The sequence below is a fragment of the Triturus cristatus genome, chromosome 11, assembly GCF_964204655.1.
Source record: "Triturus cristatus chromosome 11, aTriCri1.1, whole genome shotgun sequence".
Classification (NCBI taxonomy): domain Eukaryota; kingdom Metazoa; phylum Chordata; class Amphibia; order Caudata; family Salamandridae; genus Triturus; species Triturus cristatus.
The window spans coordinates 1,041,600,884-1,041,622,490 of NC_140594.1; the positions used below are offsets into that span (position 1 = coordinate 1,041,600,884).

The 21,607-nt window shown below is 49.2% G+C and overlaps 1 protein-coding gene across 4 annotated transcripts in view; it reads right to left on the reverse strand.

Moving 5' to 3' along the window:
• Positions 1-21,607, reverse strand: part of ACAP2 (ArfGAP with coiled-coil, ankyrin repeat and PH domains 2) — a 402,036-nt gene that overhangs the window by 76,190 nt on the left and 304,239 nt on the right. For all 4 annotated transcript variants that reach the window (XM_085635275.1, XM_085635276.1, XM_085635277.1 and 1 more), the window contains one exon: positions 9,109-9,178. In XM_085635275.1, coding sequence (XP_085491401.1) covers positions 9,109-9,178 — 70 coding nt within the window. The remainder of the gene's footprint in view (positions 1-9,108; positions 9,179-21,607) is intronic.

Below are 21,607 nucleotides of genomic sequence, written 5' to 3' on the forward strand. Positions count from 1 at the left end.
CCAACGCGGGTCCGGATCCAGGAACAGATCCATGGGGCCTGAGTGAAGCCAGAACCACCGGCGCACAACCAGATGGTGCCACAGCCAACCACTCGGGGCTTAAAGACACACCGGAGGGGTCAGGCTGTCCAAATATGAGGCGCATGATCTCATAAAACTCTTTCAGTTGGGCTGGGGTTGTTCCGGGTCCCGGAAAATCTGGGAGGCATGAAGTTAGCCCAGGCACAGGCTGTACCGTGGAGTCAGGTCTTGAACGTTGCTGCTCCCTCACCAAGTCAGCTGATGGAGGAGGAGGACTTCTTTTTCTTGTGACGTGAACTACCAGAATGTCCCGACAACTTGGAGTGAGACAAGTATTTAGGGCTCCGCAACCGATTCTGGGACCTTCTCCTTGACTGGGACCTAGACGGTACGGCGCCGCATGCCAACCTGCCATAAGCTTGAGGGATTGCTCCCACAAGGCCTTGGGATTCAGGGTGTGGCAGTCAGAGCAGTACTTCAGGTCATGGTCTGGCTTGAGGCACAAAAGGCATACAGGATGCAGGTCCATCACCGACATCAGTCAATGACAGGCTCGACAGGGATTGAAGCTGGCTTTTTTGAAGGACATCACTGCAACACCAGGAGGAAAAAAACTCAAAAGAAGTTGACAAAAAATATCAAAAATCCTGCTAAAAAGTGACTGAGGTGTAGCTCTTCTCCAGATCAGAGCTGGCTGGTGTGGAAAGAAAAGAACGGATCCAGTCTGACGCCTATGGAAATTCTACGATAAGAAATCTGAGGCTAGAAGTCTCTACAGTTCAGGGACGTGGAGGAAGAGTCGGTGACTTGCAAGGTAAAACGGGCAAGAAGGGTAAGACATTGTGAAATAGGAGGACTTTATATAATATTTTGTGTACTGCTGGTTTCTTCTTTTCCTTATAATACTTTGCTTTTTAAGGGGAGAGATGTGTTGTATGTTAAGTTATAAATATGATGTATATATGTTAGGTACATAGTTTTATATATTGTTTACTTTTACTTGTGCTCTGAACAGTAGCCTTGATACTGTTTAGAATGTAGAATCTTTGTGTTGTAGACCCCGAGTACGCGGTCTTATGCTGTGCTGCAACATTAAATCTAGTTTCTACTAAGATTGACTGGATTTCGTCTTTCAACAAAAGCCTCATGAGCTTCTAAATTAGTTTGTGCTGATGGATACCCGAAATAAGACAGTGGAACTCCTATCTGAGCAACCTATATCTTGTAATGTCATAGTCACAGACTTACAGACGATCATAAATGCATCCTGTGATATGATGCGGATACTAGCACAGGCTATATATTCTTTTTCGTAACTACAACATGACCCTGCAGTCTATATGTCCTGTTGAACGAGTTACTTACCTTCGGTAACTATATATCTGTAAGAAACATTAGTTAGTTAAGATTCCTCACCTTAGAATATCCCCAAGCGTCAGGCTGGATCCGGAAAGGTTTTTCGTCAGCAATACCCTTGTGCGTTGCTAGGCGTCATCTGCGGCTCCGTGTCCGTCGTCAGCGTTGTGATTGCCGGGATGACGTCGGAGTACTTAGACGCCGCCCTCGCACGCTGACGTCAGTTCTTGTACATAGCTTTCCGCGCCAGGAACGCAGAGCCATGCAAGAGACCGACACTGGTGCCAAAAAATTCTAGGGCCCTGAAAGGGATGACCTCAATCCTAGATATCGGTTTGCAGAAAGGGGAGGATGGGTGGGTCGGTGAGGAATCTAACTAACTAATGTTTCTTACAGATATATCGTTACCGAAGGTAAGTAACTTGTTCATCTGAAAGAAACACGTTAGTTAGATTCCTCTCCTTAGAATAGATACCCCAGCAATACCAAACCTGGTAGTGGGTCTGCGAACCAAGATCACACCAGAAAGTCCTGGAGAACAGAACGGCCAAAGAAGCCGTCTCTCCGGACTTGGCTGTCCAGGCAATAGTGCTTGGCAAACGTGTGCAACGAGGCCCACGTTGCTGCCTGACAAATGTCCTGCAAGGGTACTCCCCGGCCCAGGGCAGTGGTCGCCGCTGTGGCCAGAGTGGAATGGGCCCTCAGCCCTACAGGAGGTTCCTTTCTAGCTAAGGAATAACGGGCCTTGATACACAAAACGACCCACCGAGAGATGGTTCGCTTGTGCACCGCCCGCCCCTTTTAGCGCCCACGTAGCCAACAAAGAGTTGGTCTTCCTCCCGGAACTGTTTGGTGCGGTCCAGATAGAAAGACAGCACCCGTTTTGGGTCAAGCCGGTGGAGCCTCTCTTCCTCTTTCGAGGGATGCGGAAGCAGAAAGAAGGTGGGCAGCGTGACAGACTGTCCGATGTGAAAGGCAGTTACCACTTTAGGGAGAAAGGAAGGACGAGTCCTGAGAACAACTTTGTCCGGATGGACAGAAAGGAAAGGAGGCTTGGAAGAGAGAGCCTGGAGCTCACTCACCCTTCTAGCAGAGGTGATGGCAACCAGGAAAGCAGTCTTAAGCGTCAACAGACGAAGGGGACAATTATGAAGAGGCTCAAAGGGAGTGCAGATCAGAAACGTCAAAACCAGATTCAAATCCCACTGAGGCATTACGAAAGGGATAGGAGGAAACATGTGAGTAATGCCCTTAAAGAAGCGAGAAACAACAGTGGATTTGAAAAGAGAAGGCTGATCAGGAAGCCATAAGAAAGCAGAAATAGCAGAAAGATAACCTTTAAGGGTGCCCAGAGCAGAACCCAGCTGGGCCATGGAAAGAAGAAAGAGGAGAACCTCAGAAAGAGGGTCAGAAAGGGGATCCACAGCCTTTGCTGTGCACCATGCCACAAATTTGTTCCACCTGCAGGCGTATACCGATTTTGAGGAGGGACGCCTGGCTGCCAGAATAACATTACAGACTTCAGGAGGCAAGTCAAATGGCATCAACTGCCGCCGCTCAATCTCCACGCATGGAGGTGTAGACTGGACAGGTTTGGGTGGAGGACCATCCCCTGCTGCTGCGACAGAAGGCCCTCCTGAAGAGGTGTTCGTATCGGGGGATCGATCGATAGACTGAGTAGCTCGGGATACCAGTATCTTCGTGCCCAATCCGGAGCCACTAAGATGACTTGGGCCCGGTCGCGCCTGATCTTCTTCAGCACTCTGGGCATAAGTGGTATAGGCGGAAAGGCGTACAACAGACCGCAACTCCACTCGCGACGAAAGGCGTCTCCGAGTGAGTGTCGCCTTGGAAACTCCAACGCGCAGAACTGCTGACATTGCGCGTTCTCTTCGGTGGCGAATAGATCTAACCAAGGCTCTCCCCACTGCGGAAAGAGGCCTTACGCCACATCCGAGTTTAGACGCCATTCGTGATCCATCATGCACCGGCGGCTGAGTTCGTCTGCTCTGGCGTTCAGAGAGCCCGCCAGGTGTTGAACCACCAGGGTGATGCCCTGATGTTCCAGCCATGTCCAGAGGCGCAGAGCCTCCTGACAAAGTGTCCACGACCCCACCCCGCCCCGTTTGTTGCAATACCACATGGCGGTGGTGTTGTTCGTGAACACCTGCACTACACTTCCCCGGACAGAGGGAAGGAATGCCTTCAGTGCAAGTCGGATCGCCTTCAGCTCCAGAAGGTTGATATGGGGGTGAGACTCCGCCGGAGACCAGAGGCCTCTGATCTTCGCCTCTACCATGTGCCCCCCCCCATCCCAGGAGGGATGCATCCGTCACTACTACGTGCTCTGGCTGGGGAAGGGAGAGGGATCTGCCTCTGACCCAATCGCGGTCCGTGAGCCACCACTGCAACGGTCTTGCAGTGCCCTCCGAGATCAAGACATGGTCGGACAGATTGCCCCGATGCTGGGACCACTGAAACATCAGGTCCCACTGCAGAGCTCGCCTTCGCCATCTGGCGTGATGCACCAAGAGGATGCAGGAGGCCATCAGACCCAGAAGCCGCAGCACCAACCTGACCGAAACCCGGCAGAGAGGCTGAAAGATGGGAATTAGAGCCTGAATATCTCGGACCCGCTGTTCCGGAGGATAGGCCCGGAACTGCGCCGAATCCAGAACCTTTCCGATAAAGAGGAGCTTCTGGGAGGGACTCAGATGCGACTTCGGCACATTGATGGAGAACCCCAGCAAATGCAAGAGGTCGGCCGTAGTCTGGAGGTGGGAGATGACTGCCTGGGGCGAGCCCGCCTTTAACAACCAGTCGTCAAGATAGGGGAAGACTGGGGCCCCCAATCTGCGCAGATGAGATGCGACCACCGCCATCACTTTCATGAACACCCAAGGGGCACTGGTGAGGCCGAAGGGGAGCACGGTAAACTGAAAATGCTCGTGGCCCACCGTGAACCACAGGTAACGTCGGTGGGCCGGCAGGACGGGGATGTGGAAATAAGCGTCCTCCAAGTCCAACGCTACCATCCAGTCTCCAGGGTCTAGGGCAGCCAGAACCTGAGCTAAGGTGAGCATCTTGAACTTCTCCTTCCGGAGGAAGGCGTTGACGCTCCTGAGGTCCAAGATAGGGCGTAGGCCCCCTTTGCCCTTCTTGGGTACCAGAAAGTAGTGGAAATAACAACCACAACCTACTTCTGGACCAGGAACGCTCTTGATGGCCCCCTTGGCCAAGAGGGCCGTAACTTCCTCCTGCAGAAGTTGCAAGTGATCCCCCGAAAGTCGGTGGCACTGTGGTGGCATGGCTGGAGGGGTCGCCTCGAAGGGGAGGGAGTAGCCCATTCGGAAGATTTGCAGCACCCACCTGTCCGACGTGATGGAACGCCAGTGGAGCAGGTGATGGCAAACTCTGCCTCCCACTGGCGTGGAATGGGCCTGAAAGCTCGGACTAGGAGGGCTTTGAGGCGGATGCTACTGCTGCTGGGGTAGATGTGGACGGACCGGCACGTTGTCCCACCGTACCGCCTCGGTGGAATCCACGTCCGCGTGGAGGTTGGTTCTGCGGGCTGTGGCTAGGCAGACGTGAGGGGGCGCCCCTTCCTTGGCCACGAAAGGGGCGAAAAGCGGAAGTTTGCGGGCGCGGGCCGAGAGGCCCAAGGACTTGGCCGTAGCCCTGGAGTCCTTAAAGTGCTCCAGCGCACTATCCGCATTGTCGCCAAAAAGGCGACTGCCATCGAAGGGCATGTCCATGAGGGTGCTCTGGACATCCCCAGAAAAACTTGTGGACCGCAGCCAGGCGTGGCGACGAAGCGCCACTGTGGTTGACATTGCCCTGCCCAGCGAGTCCGTTGTGTCCAGTCCACATCGGATTGCATGCCATGCCGCGCCCCACCCCTGGGCGAGCCGTGTCCGGGACTCCTCCGGACACTGGGGCAGCACGTCCTCCACCTTATCCCACAGGGAGTGGGAGTAACGGTCCAAAAGGCACGCGGTGTTGATAGACCGCAACCCCAAACTAAGGGAGGAGAACAGTTTCTTCCCAAACTGTTCCAGCCTTTTGGATTCCCGATCCGGGGGAGCTGACGGGAAGGAGGTCTGGGAGGTAGAGGCCTGGATAACCAGGCTCTCGGGCGTGGGGTGCATGGACAGAAAACTGGGGTCGCCCGGTGCAGGGCGGTGGCGCCGGGCCACGTTCCAGTCCACAGGAGGTACTGTGGAGGGCTTGGACCAGGTGCCCTTCAGAACGTCAACGAGTGCTTCATTAAACTGCAGCAGAGGCTCCGAGGAGCTTGCTGACGGTTGGAGCACTTCAGTGAGGAGGTTAGTCCTCACAGCCACAGCAGGCAGCTCCAGCCCAAGGGCTTCGGCCGCCTTGCGCAGCACCACAGAAACTGGAGCACGTTCCTCCGAAGCCACGGTCGGAGGAGAGATGAAGCCAGTGTCAGGAGAGGAGTCAAGAGAACTGGCCTCCCACAGTTCGTCTGCCCAGTCCTGAGATAACTGGCCCTGCCGGGCCAGGGGGTCCTCAGACCCCTCCCAGTCGTCACCGTCATCCGATTCCTGGTATACAGGTGGAATGATCAGAGCAGGGCGGAAGATGAAATTGCCACCCATCGGCGTCGGGTGCGGCGCCGGGGGTGGCACCGGAGGAGTCGGCGCCGGCGGAGGGGTTGTGAGGTTGACCGGTGCCGACTGGGATCCAGGCCTGGATCCCTCAGGGACCTGCGGCGTCGGGACCGGAGTCGACGACGGCGCTGGGGCCGCCGGCTCGCTAGGCCTCCCAGTCGAGCCTGCGGGGCCCGAAGGTGCGCCGGCAGGCATCGACGGCAGAGCCAGGTTCCTCATGGCCATGAGGAAGGCACTGACCTCCGCCGGAGTCGCGTCAGTCCCAGGGACCGGAGGGTATGGGGACGGACGGGACCCCTGAATCTCTGACGGAGCCACGCGGGTGGTGCCACCCGAACCCTCAGCCGAGTCTTGCGACCGGCAAGGGGAGCCAGAAGAGCGATGTCTCTTCTTCGACTTCTTGCTGTGCTTCGACTTACCGGATCTCGAAGACTTGGACCCCGACGAGCGATGGTGGCTGCGGAACTCGAGCAGCTTTCGGGACCGCGCCCGCTTAGCATTCGAAGTCAAGGCCCAGCAGTCGAGGAACGACTCGGCATCGTGGTCGGCCCCCAGACAATAGAGGCACCGGCGGTGGTGGTCAGTGACCGACATCAGTCGGTGACAGGAGTCACAAGCTTTGAAGTCAGGCATCCCTATCGGCACCAGAGTCGAGGTCGACGAGAATGGAACCAAAAAGAGTTCAAAAAAGTTTAGTCAAAAAGTGAGTAAAAGGGTATGCTCTTCCCAGATCGGCGCTTACTGGCGCGGAAAAAAGAAGAACTGACGTCCGTGTGCGAGGGCGGCGTCTAAGTACTCCGACGACGTCATCCCGGCGATCACGACGTCGACGACGGACGCGGGGCCGCTGATGACGCCTAGCGATGCGCAAGGGTATTGCTGACGAAAAATCTTTCCGGATCCAGCCTGACGCCTGGGGATATTCTAAAGGTGAGGAATCTAACTAACATGTTTCTTTCAGATAATATATGTGTATATATATAAAAATTTGAGGGGGCCCTACATACCTAGCAGGATAAACAATTTATAAAGCAAAATCGAGTCAAAATCATACTACATACAGGCAAGAAACCTCCCACAGACTTCCTTAAGACAATATGGAATTTCTCTGTGGGACTTCGCCTCCCCATAGGGCACCTAAAATTTAAAAACACAAGATTTGGACTAATCTGAATTTACTTTTTTAAATCATCCTCAGTGTTCTCATTTGCCAATGGTTAAAAAAAATAGAAACACTGTTAACACTACTCAACTGCGGTCCCATGACACGCCACCCTCTCGGGGGTTAATTCAGCCTCTGATGCCCTGCAATGTCCTTATAGCACTGGAATGCAGGTTCATTTTGCAATTTGTTTGTATGAACAATGTACCTCCCCATGGTCAGAGTTGCTAAACTCAGTCTGTACAAAACGTCATAAAGAAAAGAGTTAAAAAAGACTGCTGAACTACAGCAATTGTATATTCAAGACCCCACACCTGTGAATCAAGAACTACTGTACTTCATCACTTTTCACAATTCAACATGATTTCCTTTATTAAGAAAATAATTAAATAAATGCACTGATAAACATTAGCAAAGAGAGATATAAAGAGGGAATAAACATTTTGGAGCCTTTTATAATATTTTGTAAAGCACCTTTGAGACAGCAATCCTCACAGAGCAATTCACATTTAAATTCATTTAAGTCTACAGGGGATGCAATGTCCCAATAGAAACATGTTGGCCCCTTTATGCTTAAAAACATAATTGTTTCCATTTCTGGGGCTAACAACTCTTACTGTGTTCTCTTAGTGTCCTGCACTAGCTGGAGGCCAACACTGATGGAGCACGCTGTTGACAGCTGCCCTAGTGTCTTGTGTAGAATTGGATCAGGATATTGGGTAAGAGGAAGTTGCTCCATTCCCATTCCTCCTCCCCTTGCATCCTTTTGCAGAAGGGCAAGTTCTTGGGCGGCTGACCTCTACTCTGGTGTCTTATTTATAATTGTAACTGATGCACCTGGACAGTAGCCAGGCATGCCAATGTCCAAGAACCTAGGAAAACCTAAGAGGTTGTGTGTGTTGGGGAGGTGTGGGGTGGGGGGCAAATACTAACATCCTTGGGCACTGGGCAAGGCTGCGGGAGGAGGTAGATATCACCACTTGCCTTGACCATAGGATAAGTGCTGGTGGGGGGGAAGAGAGTGGAGGGGATGAAATTAGTGGGCTGGGGGTCAATACTACCCTCTACCACCATTAATCAAGGCTGAAAAGGAAGTCAGCCATCAGCACTTTTTCTCCGGTCCTTTGGCAAGGCTAAGAAATTACATTTGAGGGGAATGGAGGTGGGTGCCTTACTTCCCAACCTGCAGTAACACTGGGGGATACAGAGACAAATGCAACCCTCCCATGCCATTGAGAAGCCTGGAAGAGGGTGAAGGTGGCCATCACTCCTCTACCTGTCCGTTGGAAGAATGTGTTTGGGGAATTCAAATATGGGTATTTGGGGCAGAATCCAATACAACTCACTGGTCCTTCGGCAAGGCTGGAGTATTCAACTTGTGAGGAGTCCTGCAGGGGGTGGGGGCGGGGTCCAAAACAAACTTGTCTAACCTAGGCACGGCTTTGGAGCAGACGCAACAGACAGCAAAATCCTCCGTGCCCATACAACAATACCAAAGGTGGAGAAGGCAGCCACTACTACTCACTATAGCTTTTGGGCACAGCCAAACGAACTAAAATTAGGGTTCAGGGGTACGTACTAATCATAGCAGATGCAAAGGGCTGTAGGAGGCATATTCATTTCTAGGTTATTTTATTATGATTTTAAAGTGTGATCAGAAATGAAACCTATATTATTCTAGCAATCGCTAGGCTACCAATATTATTCAGTGGACTGGCTGGATACATATAGATTGCTCCAGCAAGAGGCTTAACTCCTTAAACAACCAGTGTACATTTACTCCAAGGTCAAAGTTTACAACCTTGAACTTTGTTACACATTATGCACCCATCTAATGATACTCCCATTTCACTTCTTTTCAATTTTGAAAAAAAGAAGGAAAAAAAACTTTCTCAAAAGAAATTATGCATTACTAGCTTATGGAATCCTTCACTGTACCTTTAGTAATTCAGGTTCCCATGTATCCAACGTTAATGACCTTACTTTTGAAAAGTGAACACCAAGACTCCTAAAGAAAGGGAGAAAAAAAGGTATAAAAGTATACAGCACGCATGTTTGAACATAATCAACAGTATACATATTTTCTCTAAATTGTAACTTTATAACTGGTAAAAGGTAATTAAATTAATTGATGCACTCATTTAGAATGGGGGAGGGACTGCAATGCAAATATTTCTATCCCAGGCAGAAGTAAGAAGTTGTTTCCCTTAGTTTCTGCTACATCTCTAGTCTTGTCAGGCACCTTTATATATGTTTACATTCATTGTATCCATTTTAATAGCCTCAGTATAGTCATAAGTGTCAGGGACTCGAGGCAGTTTAACTAACTTGCAGGGTGAAAAACAGTCTCTGCATGCCACATGGGCATGGATTCACAGGCTGAGGCTAATTTCTGCCTCAACGTCCATCAATGATGGCTCCTAGAAATAGATTGGAACCTTGCCTGGAAGTTTGGAGTATAATTACAAAGAGTGTTTTGAACATTATGAGATGTTATCTTACAGACGCAGTGCAGTCACGGTGGTAATGTAATCCTCAGTCATTGTGCAGCACTATTTATCAAAGGCATAGAGCAGCCACACAAAAAATGACAAAACCTACAAAAGATTGCCAGACCTTAAGCCAAGCCTCATCCAAGTAAAATGCAAAAGGGGGCTGAATGAACCCCATGTCAAGATATCAGCGCACTACTTTTTCAAAACAAGTGAACATCAACTGCAGCATCATCTAGAATCCATTTATAATAATCAGTGCAGTGATAGGGGTATTATTTCAAATGGAGAATACACAAACTAATAATCTGGACAAATGGCATGACTGCTTTTGACATGAATGGAAGATCATAAAGACTTGCGTCTTATGGAAAATGAGAAAGACACAAGTTCCTTACAAGACTGGCTCTTATACTCCTAGTCTGCAGCCTGACTGCATGCAGAATGATGAAACTTATGTGCAGTACAGAGCCTGGGCATATGAAGAGCAGATGCAGAACACATACTCTTCAACAATGGTAAGGGCATTGTCTGAAAGGGGTCATTGTCTGGGAGGAGCATGGACGACTGACGAATGATGCGAGTCGGAGGTGTGACTTGAACCAAAAAGGACATAGTCTATCACATTTCATGTGCTTTGAATTGATGGAAGCTATGGGATTTCTACCATTCACTTTACTCCATCTGTAAAAGTTATTTTTGTAAATAGTTTTCTTAACACATACTCCTCTATCTGGTCGATATCCATCCAGTCTGGCAATGACAGAAAAGAAGCACAGCTTGGCTAACTATGGATCAGGTAAACAAACATGAATGTTACCAAAAGTGCAGCACGAAAAAATCTGTAACGAATGTCATCTTTGTGACATCAAAATGAAAGAGCACTAAAGGTGCAAAGTATGTTGTGTCGTTGAGAGTTTGTTCACAATGTCATTAAATTAAATACATACCAGGATTTCACTCTCACAATGAAGCACACAGTAACGTTTAGGTTTTTACTTAAGTTATTTCCCATCTGACAAAAGGACACCACTTTCATATGTCTAAGGCTGGCAAGAATGAATAGAACACGTTCAACTTGCAGTCCTATTTTTCTTCATGAGCATTTTATTTGAATTCATAAGCACATTTTTGTAATAGTTTTTCAAACAAATATCCCTGAGAAGCAACTTTTGTTTTTTTATTTAACAAAGCCAGTTATATGTATATGTGATAGGAAGCACCACTACTTTAAGGGGTCTAGTGAAAGGCTCTCCCAAAGAAGGAACTTGTTCGGTCCAGGGCCCTGCATTCCGGTGTTCTATTAGCTGGACGGTGTAAAGAGAGCACGCATGAAGGTACAAAAACCCCAGCAGCAACAGCCATTCTGATGGTTTCGATGGAGCATTCCAAATTGCTGGACTACTGATGATACAAATCAGCTTTTTTTACCACTCCGTCACTTCATAAAATCAAATAATATCATCAACTGCTAAGGTACTGGAGGTAATGTATTCCAGTATACTAGATGACCAGGGGATCTAATCCACTCTACAAGCTGAATTTGGCATTCTGTGCAGCCTTAGGTATTCTTACCCGAGATATTCTTCTGTCATATGGTCAACACCCGGGTGCTCCCATCTTGTATGCTCTTGCACGTGGGCTCCTCCCTGGTTCTTTTCTCCCTACAGCATTACTCACCAGCCCTTTTGTCCTTTGTCTTTTTGGCTCGGGGATCCCTGCCTTCCCCAGGTACTTTCGAGGTTTGTGGTGACTCCAGGGGCACAGACTGTAAGGGCTTGGATGGGTCAGGTCCTGATTGCAACTGTTAAAGGAGCAGGAGGACCACAGTAGAGCCCTACAAGGTGTAAGAACTGCCCTCAACATCCTTAGTGCCAGGTTGCATGAATCCATTCCCAAGCCAGTTATACGTGAAGCGATCAGAAAGGGGCCTTTGCCATGCATTCCCCAGTTCTCCAAGCTTCACTCTGAGGAACACTCCCTCTGAGTCTTTTAAACTCTGATAAGGAATCTAAAGACACACTTTATACTGACAAAGGTAGGGCATATGTCAGACTAAAACGACATGGCGGTCAGAAAAGACTAAGGGTTTGGTTTAGAGTTTAATGCTATGGAAATTCCTCGATTAAGGGAGGATATGCTAAACTTGGCGGAAAATCCACCAGTGCTATTTCCACAACTATATGGATAGTATGCCAGAGGAAAATCCATCATAGGCATCTCCTCAAAATTTTTAACTTTGCTCAGAAATTAGAATACCTACTGTTTCTACCCAATTCTAAATGCAGCAAGTGAGGAGATCCCTTTAAAGGCTTAATAAGATAAACTACTCCTAGCAGGACAGCAATATGAGGATTCTGCAGCAAACATCCCTGAATATGTCCAAATGGAACAGAGCCTCCAGTCAAAAGACTGTCTTGAAAAGACAACCCGCCTTCTAGGATACTTGATCAATGAATGGAAAATTGAACTGCTTGACTGACCTGCTGTGCATTATTGGAACCCACAGAAGGTGATGGAAGGGTGCTTGCAATAAGTCTAACCACTGGCAATTGCTTTGGGTAGCACTCCAATCCACCCTTCTTTTGCTCACCACCTCAGTTTAGACCCAGCCACATGTATATCAGTCTTGACACTGCTCCTCATGGGAACAGTCCAGCCCAAACTGCCGTCAGACCTTCCCTGGACCGGAACACAAGCAACTAGAATAGGTTTCGCCCTAATTATGGGCTCATCAGCAGGCTACAGCTTGGTTCCAGTGGCACAGTGAGCAAGGGACCCACTTCTGGGCATACCCATGCCACTCAGGGCGATACATGAAACAAATAAAAGGTGCTGGGAGGCTGCTTGCAAAAAGTATAATCGCTCAGGGTAGCACGCCAACCCATCGTTCTTTTTCTCACCATATCACTTCAGTTTGGACCTAGCCATATGTAAATCAGTCTTTCCCATGCTCCTCATGGGAAAGAGTCCAGCCCGAACTGCAAAGCAAGGTCCTCTCTGAACCAGAGTGATTACCAGTGGCTGAGCTTAAGTCAAGCATTCTATCCATCACTGTTTGGTGTACTTATTGTGTATTGTAGGCAGGCATAAATTTCACACTCCTTAATGTGGCAGCTACACTTTTGACTCATTTACAACTCAAATTAGAGGCATGATTTCCTGGTTTGTTTTTAATTGAACATGCTTTTTTTGTAGTGATGTTCTTATTTAAGCATACTTTGTTAGTGGACCGTCTGTTTTAATTGGTTTTCTTTAAAAATGGAAAAGGTTGTCTGATTTGGGCATAGTTCATATAAAGTCCAAGCCCATGTCGGCCTCAAAACCTAGCGCATAGAATGCAGGAAGTTGTGCAGAAAAAACAAATCTGAATTATCGATTTTGGTTTTTTCACATAATTTGCCGTATTCTATGCACTCAATTTTGATGCCAACATGGGCTTGGACTTTGTATGCTGATAATTAGAGTTTAGCTAGACCTGTGTGATTGATACATAATGACGAGATATCACTGACTTAGTGAGAACTGACACAGGTCATAAAACAAATATTTTGACTTTATGGATTGGCTACCAAACCGTAAAGTGGACATAGGCTTTCATGAGAAGTACACACAAGGTTGCCGCGACCCACAATTACTACAGGTGCAAATACGACACCAAGACCTGAAGAAGTCTCTTCTATGAGACTAAACACGTTGGCTACATTGGAGAAAGAGGTTTTTAAGAAGATGTGAATAAAGTTATCGTTTCTTAGGAAAAACGTGAATGGAGTCTGTGCACCCTTTGACTTAATTGATCTGTATCTCTCATTCACTTTACATGATGAATTGTGTGTGCTGATGATTTCTGGTAACCAACACATGACTGGGGATATTCTACAAAAACGAACGCATTAAACAAAGTGCCTAGCGACATTTATTTGTTTTTTACTGAAAAAATCAAGGACAGTTGTTGGGTTGAAGTAGTCACCTTATTTATTAAAGGGAAACGTGGATAAAGGAATAAATCTAGAGGTGCTCGAACAGTGCTTTTAGATAATGCAGCATGGCCTGAGACTAGACATACCATCAAAGCAGAAACCCAAATGTATTCTGGGTAAGATAGGCAGATTGACACCACAGGCACACCTACTGGGATAGAATTCCTAGAAAAAGAAAAATCACCAATCTCCCCAGAGCACCCCAAGCGTCCATTGTTATTTGACTTGGGTAGGAAAGCAATTGCAGAGATAGCTAAATTACGCCCTCTTCTATATTGGCGGAGAATTTGGACTACCCTAGAACTGGCGGTGTATGCTGCTGGTTTTCAGGATGTAACTAGAGCTGATAGCTTTCATCATATAACATGGCTACGCAAGGTTAGAGACACCCTGTCGAGCTTAGGTATGATAACATTGTGGGATGACCCAATAAATTCCCCATTTCCCAACGAACAAAATCCTAAAAGAAAAATATTGGGAAATGGTAATGCATATCATACTGAGAAGCAGCAAATCGTCTTCTTTAACTGGAACTTTCCAGGAAATTAAAATTACCCCTAGCCTTGAGCCTTACTGGGATCTGAATACAAAACTGCCTGACTGGAAGTTATATTTCCAGTTCAGGGTGGGTTCGCTGCCATTAAAATCTTTTACTGCTAAATGGGCAAAATCTAGTGATAATTTGTGCCCCGTATGTGGAAATTTAGCTTGCAAACTGAACATTATCTGCGCCATCTTGCCTCTCCCCAGCGCCACGCATAGCAAATGCACGGCCGCCATTTTAGGCACCCCACTCTCTCTCCCCGCTCACTCTCGATCGCCAGCGCTTTCCCCCGGCGCTGCGAGCATCCCCCGCGCGCCGGCCACCCCCGCTCTCTCATACAGGCCATAAACCCTCTCCTTCTGCGCGACCCTGCTACGGAACCACTTCCGACCGACAACCCATACATGGTCATGCCTCTCCTTTGATAACCCCCTTCCTCTGCGCCCCATTGTCTGAACTGGTCCCAGGCCATCACCTAGCCCTGCGGATGCAGTTTATTGCCCCTACTGTAAGGGAAACACCCCACATCAAAGGGATTACAGTAGATCAAAGCCCCTACCCCCTGAGACCCGGCCGGTTGCACACACCCCCGGGAATTAGCGGAATTCCCTGCTGCGCGATAGCCATCTCCCACTGCGGGTAGGGTGGGAACCTCTACTGTAACCATGTGTGGGATCGGATCTGAGCCGGGGCTTCAGGGGATATTTCCCCCGCGCATCAAGGGAATCTCAAGAATGTACTATGTATAATAAAGCAATAAACCAGTGTATAAGAGACCAGGTCTCAGAGATGCAGTTAGAGCACCTCGTGACGATACCTTGCTGTCTGATCTGATGTGTTCTGCTCCGACGGAATAAAACTTTGTTTCCTGCCTTCCAGTCTCCGGCGCCTGCCTCTTTTATTGGTAAAATCATCGAGTGGTATGAGAGGCGATTACCGCCGGGCAAATACTTGAAAGGTTATCGACTGAAACTGCCGCTACCATTTAACACGTATGCCAAGCCAGCGAAGAATCTTTGGCTCACTTATTGTTTGCTTGTCCAGGATACGTTGCCCCACATCGTGCCTGGCTGGCACCAATTTGTAAACTAATGGATACTAGAAGGTGTATCCAAGCTAAAAGAATTTTACGTACTGATACATCTACTCTCATCGCTATAGCATTGGCGAAATTTCTGGTGTGGTCTTAGACTATAAGATCACGTTCTTTTTGTTCTAAATAAGGGTGATCTAGTTTTTGAGTATCTGAAGAAAGATATAATTCAGCCAGCAAATGCAGTGATAACATGCTGAACCAAGTGCCTGTATCATTCAACTAGGGTTTGACATTTGCACCCCACCTAAATTGGCTTTTAAAAGTGCTGATGATTTTCTTATACCACTGGAGTTTTTAATGGTTTTTAATACAATTGATATTACTGTGGCTTAACCTTTCTCCATCCAGGCTTTGTACTACAATTAACTTGGTGCGTTATGAAAAAAAAATGTTTTGTATCTTGCTTTTATGACTAATAGTCGAATAAAGCTTGTTAGACCTGTCAGCCCTTTGGGTGGTCCCTCCTCATCATTATTTATTTTGTCCCACTTTTGCCTCAAACCCTGTTAGTATTTTTCCTTTTTGGGAACCACCAGACTTTTTAGTGTTGATGCAGGGTCAGGGAGCCATTTTCCCTACCCCTGGAACTTCTGTCTGAGGGCCTGAAACACAAAATGGTGGCCACCCGTTGTCACCTGAGACATAGCTGGAACCTACTAGTACCTTCCAGAACATTCTAGAACCCTGTGACAGTGTGAGGCAGGTTTAGAATGTTGGGAAGCCAGCTCAGAGTTGGCAGTTGGAGTAGGCAGTTGGCACCTGACTGGAGAGGAGAGAGGGCAGAGAAACAGAAGGAGGAAGGAGTAAGGCAGCAGGGGTGGAAACTTGTACCTGGAGTGGGGTCCAGAAACCCACCCTTGATACTAGTCCCTACTGACCAAGCCCAGCCTAAAGCCCTGTGTGGGATAAAGACCAGAAAATCATCTTAAGGACCTGAACAGCCGGAACAGGCCTTAAAGGAGAAGAACAGCAAGTTCCTGACCTGTTTGGTGGAATCCTCCTGGAGACCCAACGTCGAGAAGCCTGGAGACCTGGAGCCCGAGGTGGAGAAGCAGCGCTGACAGAAGGCAGACGTCGTACCCGGAGCCGCTAGAGGTCGAGTGAGGGCGCCGACGGAGGTCGTGGAGAGACACCGGAGGTCGAGTAGAGGTCACCTGAGGTCGAGGTGAGGCGTCGACGGGGGAGTGAAGTCCGCCCTCTGGAGTCGCCGGAAGCTGAAGTAAAGTGCGCAGGAGATCGGGAGTGGAGGTCGCACTCCGGAGTCGCCGGAACCCGAAGTGGAGCCGACGGAGGTCGGGAGTGGAGGTCGCACTCCGGAGTCGCCCGGAAGCGGAGGAACCGTGACCCTGTGACGCCGGAACACGACATCGAGCCGAGGCCGCCCAGAGACATCCATCCGGAGCCGCCTCACGGCATCGACCCGGCGTCAGGTAAAGCAGATCGACGCAACATCGAACCGAGGCCGGCCAGCGACATCGAATCGGAACCGCCCGACGGCATCGACACGGCGTCAAGTGGAACAGATCGACGCGACATCGAACCGGAGCCGCCCAGCGACGTCGACCCGGCGCCGAGCGGAGCCGATCTTCGTGAAAAGGGCAGTAAGTGGTAGAACGGGCATCTGAGGCCCTGTGGAGCCCTAAAAGACCAGTCTTGGGGCTAGAGGGGTGTTAGGACCAACCTGAGAGTGCTAGGGGGTGAACTGAGACTGGTGCAGGGACCTGTGTGAGGGACTGTGTAGTTGGAAGAATCAGAACCTTAGGTTTCCCTCATTCTACCTTAGCTTAGGCCCCAGCCTTGACCACTCTAGGTGGGACATCCCCAGGCCACCCCAGCGACCATAAGCTGTACTTGGGCATGGTAAAATCAATCTACCTCATAAATGTGATCTGATTTGCAATTGTTTGATGGCTTATATTATTTATTGAAGGTGTTTTATTTATTGTCTGACCGTATTTATTGCTGCCTTGTATTTATTGTCTGACAGTATTTATTTGCCCTATGTATTTATCGCACCTCTATTTATTCCTTGTGTATTTATGACCTAATCCTATTTATTTCACCTGCAAAGTGTTATTATTTATTTGACCTGCTATTTCTGAAGAAAATCCTTTTGTATTGTATTTGTGTCATAACCCTGCAACTAAGAGAAAAATTAAGATAAACACAAAGAGATTCTTTCATAAATTTTTACGGTGTAGAGTCGTTTTTGGAACGGATGAACGCATGGTTATTGTGAGGGTGTGACGTACACTTAACACGGTGCCTGACCCCCGACCGCTCGAGCCAAGCTACCCCTTGTGTTGGGAAAAACCGGGTGACTGCTAACCCGGTTGCCCGGGGTTTTCTAACAAAGCTGTTTTGGATTGGATTGGAATTTGCGTTTACAGTGCAACAAAATAACAAAACTGTAGTCCTTCTAAGCACTGTGTTTGAATTTGTTTCCTGCTGTAACAAAACCTCCTCCTTAGTCTACCAAATGGGGATGTTTACACTATTTGGGCAACATTGTAAACTCAAAAAATGGCTAATTACAGCAGACGGTCAACAGTTAACTTTATTAATGAGGGCTTGCACTGAACTGTACTATTGTCAAGAATTCCTGTCATACAAGGGAAACACGCCCTTATGTAAACAGGAGAGCTGTTACATAACTCAAGGGAAACACGCCCTTATGTAAACAGGAGAGCTGTTACATAACTCAAGGGAAACACGCCCTTATGTAAACAGGAGAGCTGTTACATAACTCAAGGGAAACACGCCCTTATGTAAACAGGAGAGCTGTTACATAACTCAAGGAAAACACGCCCTATAAAGGGAGGAACCGGGAGGTACAAGGCTGTCGGATATTGTGTTTACACCGACGTACCTGCTTCGTGAAGAGCAGTGTTCAGGAGTGGTGCTCCAGTAAGGCAAGAACGGAGGTAGGTCGAGTCGTTACTCCCTGGGCCGTGTCTTGCCCCATCGTCACCTGTGAAGGACCCGGAAGCTCTACCGGTCAACCATTGAGCTTCGCTTTTTGACTCGGCTGAGTCCAAGCGCAGTGGCGCTTTTGCTGGTTGGAGTCGTAACTCCCAGCCCGACCAGAGACACAGGGACTGCCAGCTGTAACGCACACCAGGAGGTGTTTGCCGCGTTACAGACTCGGAAGTCCACAGGATCGATCGAGCGGCTGCTCTCGGTTCAGTCTTCTTGCTTGTGATTGGGGTATCGGTGACGCATCACCAGGAGGTGACTCCGCGTCCCGGTGCAGTCTGAGGAAGAGGTTGAGCGGCTGCTCCCTTCAGGTAGAGACCCCGGCTGGGTGTTTCCCTGACTCCTCGATTCTCCCCAACACTCTTCGTGCCCCTCACAGCCTACCGATTGGCATTGTCGGCCATTTCATTTCTGCCCTCTGTTGGCATACGCCGGGATCGGCGTATATGCAGAGGACGGTTAGGACCATCCGTGCTGTGGGCTGGTAACGTACTTAGCCTGGAGGATTCCAGTGACTCTAACTTTTGTTTGTTCTTTGTATTTTATTTGCCTTCATTAAAAGAACTAACCCTTCACAAGTGGTTGCGTCCTCATTGTCGTGTCTGTTAAACGATCCTGAGACGTTCAGGGCGTTACAAAATATCCGACCTTAATAACACTAACTGTCTCCCGGTCGATAACAGACATGGCAACACTTGATGATGTGCTGGCTGCTTTAGCGGCCATGCAAGTTGAAGTGGCTGCCTCTAGGCAAGAAACAGCCGATGTAAAAGCCAGACTGGATGCTATCCAATTGGACCCGCTCACGCCTAGCACCTCCCTCACGAACCAGACCCCTGCGGTAGTAGTGGAAATGCCGGTAGCCATCCCCTTGGCAACACCAGAGAGGTACAGTGGGGATCCTAACACAGTGCAGGTATTCCTCACACAAGTGGCGCTACATTTATCGTGCAAACCAAAGGCGTTCCCCACGAGTCAGGCTCGTGTGGCTTTCCTTATATCCTATTTGGCTGGAAACGCGGCACAATGGGCCGTACCTCTGGTGAGCAGGGACGACCCCCTCTTATGTGATTGGGGTGCTTTTCGCGAGGAATTCCTGAAGGTATTCGACAGAAGGGCTGACTCGTACACGGCGGACCGTGAAATGCTTGAGTTGAGACAGGGATCCAACGACCTGGTGCAGTATCTCAACGCGTTCCGAAGGCTGGTTGCGGAAACCAAGTGGCCTGTTGCTAAACAGACGGCGCTCTTCCATCAAGGGCTGTGCGATGAGCTCAAGGACGCCGTGGCTCATATTGACCCTCAACCCAAGACATGTGAGGGCCTTATCAACCTGGTATTACGGCTGGAACATAGGCTAAGTGAAAGAAAGGGGGATCATGGGAGAAAAGGAAAATCCCTTCCATCCTATGTGACGGTGGGAAGTCCTGAAACTTCCACCGCATCCAAGGGAGAACCCATGGACATCAGCGCAATACGAGCGAGCCTCACAGCCACGGAGAAAGAGTCACGCCGTAAACAAGGATTGTGCCTATATTGTGGCAAAAAAGGCCACTATGTACGTGAATGCCCTGCCAAACCGAAGACGTCACGTTATCGGGCCAACCGGTCGGTAACAGCCGTGGTGGACATACCGGCGGAAAACTAGAGGACTCCAAGACCAGAGAAGGGGCATCTCGGAGTCACTCATCCATCCCTTCACTTTCCAACTCGGTCACTAAGGGACAACGACACCTGTTTATCACGGTGCACGTGGGAGTGCATGACCAGTGGATACCCGTTGTGGCCATGGTGGATTCAGGGGCCACCGGCATGTTTATGGACCACAACGAGGCATGCAGGCTAGGGCTAGTGCTTCTTCCCAAAGCAGTACCCGAAGACGTCTATGCGGTAGACGGAAGGCGATTGGTGACGGGGCCCATCGGACAGCACACGGGGGTCCTTCCGATGAGATATGGGAGGAACCATTTGGAACAAATCGATTTTAACATCATCCGAGCGCCCCAATATGGCGTCATATTGGGATTGCCGTGGCTACAGAAACACAACCCCTTTGTGGATTGGCCAACACATCGCATCGAAATGACGTCACCGTATTGCATCCTGCATTGTGGAATAAGAACGGAATCCCTTGACGCAGATGAGAGCGGGAGTCAGACGGTGGCTACAGCGGCAGAAAAAGATGTGGCTCTCCCCCAGGCTTATCACAGTTTTGAGGATGTATTTGATGAGGTGAAGGCGGAAGTGCTACCACCACATAGACAGTTTGACTGCCAGATCGACCTGGTGCCAGGGGCCAGCGTTCCCAGCGGCAGGCTGTATGCCCTGACGGAGCCTGAAAACGTGCATCTCCGGGGGTACCTGGATAAACTCCTCAGGCTAGGATTCATCCGCCCGTCCAAGTCTCCGGCCGCCTCGCCACTCTTCTTCATCCCGAAGGCTAATGGGGAGCTGAGAGCCTGTGTGGACTTTAGGGCATTGAATGCGATAACCATAAAAAATCGGTACCCCTTGCCTCTCATCAGTGTACTTCTGGAACAGGTCAAGAAAGCTCGTATCTACACCAAGTTGGATTTGAAAGGGGCATACCATCTGGTGCGCATGAGGGACGGAGACGAGTGGAAGACCGCCTTTAAGACCAGGTTCGGCCTTTTTGAGTACCTCGTCATGCCGTTCGGTCTGTGCAACGCCCCGGCAGCCTTTCAGTACTTTTTGAATGAGGTATTCAGAGAGGAGTTGGATATCTACGTGGTCGTATATATCGACGACATCCTCATCTATTCGTCCAGTGTGGAGGAGCACGTACACCACGTCAAAGCTGTGCTCCAAAAGCTGAGGGAAAACATGCTGTTTTGTAAACTCAGCAAGTGTGACTTCCACGTCACATCCGTGGAATTCCTCGGAGTGATGCTGAGTCCAGAGGGACAGGAGATGGCAGAACGAAAGATCAAGGCGGTGAAAGAATGGCCGGTGCCCCAAAGCGTGAAGGACGTCCAAAGTTTCATTGGCTTCGCCAACTTTTACAGGCGGTTTATAGATGGATTTTCAGGAGTGGTGGCCCCAATCACACAGCTACTGAGGAAGTCCAAGGAGTTTGTCTGGTCCCCTGAAGCGAACAAAGCCTTTGAGGCCCTGAAAAGCGCCTTTGGTAAGGCGCCGGTGTTGGCTCACCCCGATCCGGATCTCCCCTACGTGGTGGAAGCGGACGCGTCGGATGTGGCGCTGGGGGCTATCTTGTCCCAACGCAACCACGACACAGGGGTGCTTCATCCCGTTGCGTACATGTCCCGCAAACTCAACGACGCCGAACGCAACTACCATATTGCGGAGAAGGAGCTTCTCGCAATCA